This window comes from Arachis ipaensis, chromosome B01, assembly GCF_000816755.2.
Source record: "Arachis ipaensis cultivar K30076 chromosome B01, Araip1.1, whole genome shotgun sequence".
In the NCBI taxonomy this organism is placed as follows: domain Eukaryota; kingdom Viridiplantae; phylum Streptophyta; class Magnoliopsida; order Fabales; family Fabaceae; genus Arachis; species Arachis ipaensis.
Genome location: NC_029785.2, coordinates 2,508,223 through 2,508,612, shown reverse-complemented (window position 1 = coordinate 2,508,612; position 390 = coordinate 2,508,223). Strand labels below are relative to the sequence as shown.

The following is a 390-nucleotide window of genomic DNA, read 5'->3' as shown; positions in this document are numbered from 1 at the left end:
TGGAATGGAAAGGAGGAAGAGAAAGAAGAGAGCAAGAAGCAATTCATAGAATGCTTGAAGATGTTGGAGGAAGAGCTTGGTGACAAGCCATATTTTGGAGGTGATGAATTTGGTTATGTTGATGTGGCTCTTGTTCCCTTCACAAGCTGGTTTTATACATATGAAACACTAGGGAACCTAAGCATAGAGGCATTTGTTCCAAAGCTTGTGGGTTGGACCAAAAGGTGCATGGAAAAACAGTGTGTGGCCAAGTCACTCCCTCACCCTCATAAGATATATGACTTTGCTTTGAAATATAGAGAGGGACATGGATATGAGTAAAAATTTGCTGCTAAATGCATGGAAAAAAATAATAATGAATAGATATGATTGAAGTGCTTGAGTTTGTTT

At 38.7% G+C, this 390-nt stretch overlaps 1 protein-coding gene across 1 annotated transcript in view; it reads left to right on the top strand.

Moving 5' to 3' along the window:
- The window catches only part of LOC107615970 (probable glutathione S-transferase parA), a 1,664-nt gene extending 1,274 nt beyond the window's left edge, over positions 1–390 (top strand). Inside the window, exon 2 of the mRNA XM_016317982.2 lies at positions 1–390. This exon is cut by the window's left edge and continues 12 nt beyond it. Coding sequence (XP_016173468.1) covers positions 1–321 — 321 coding nt within the window. The 3' untranslated portion in view covers positions 322–390.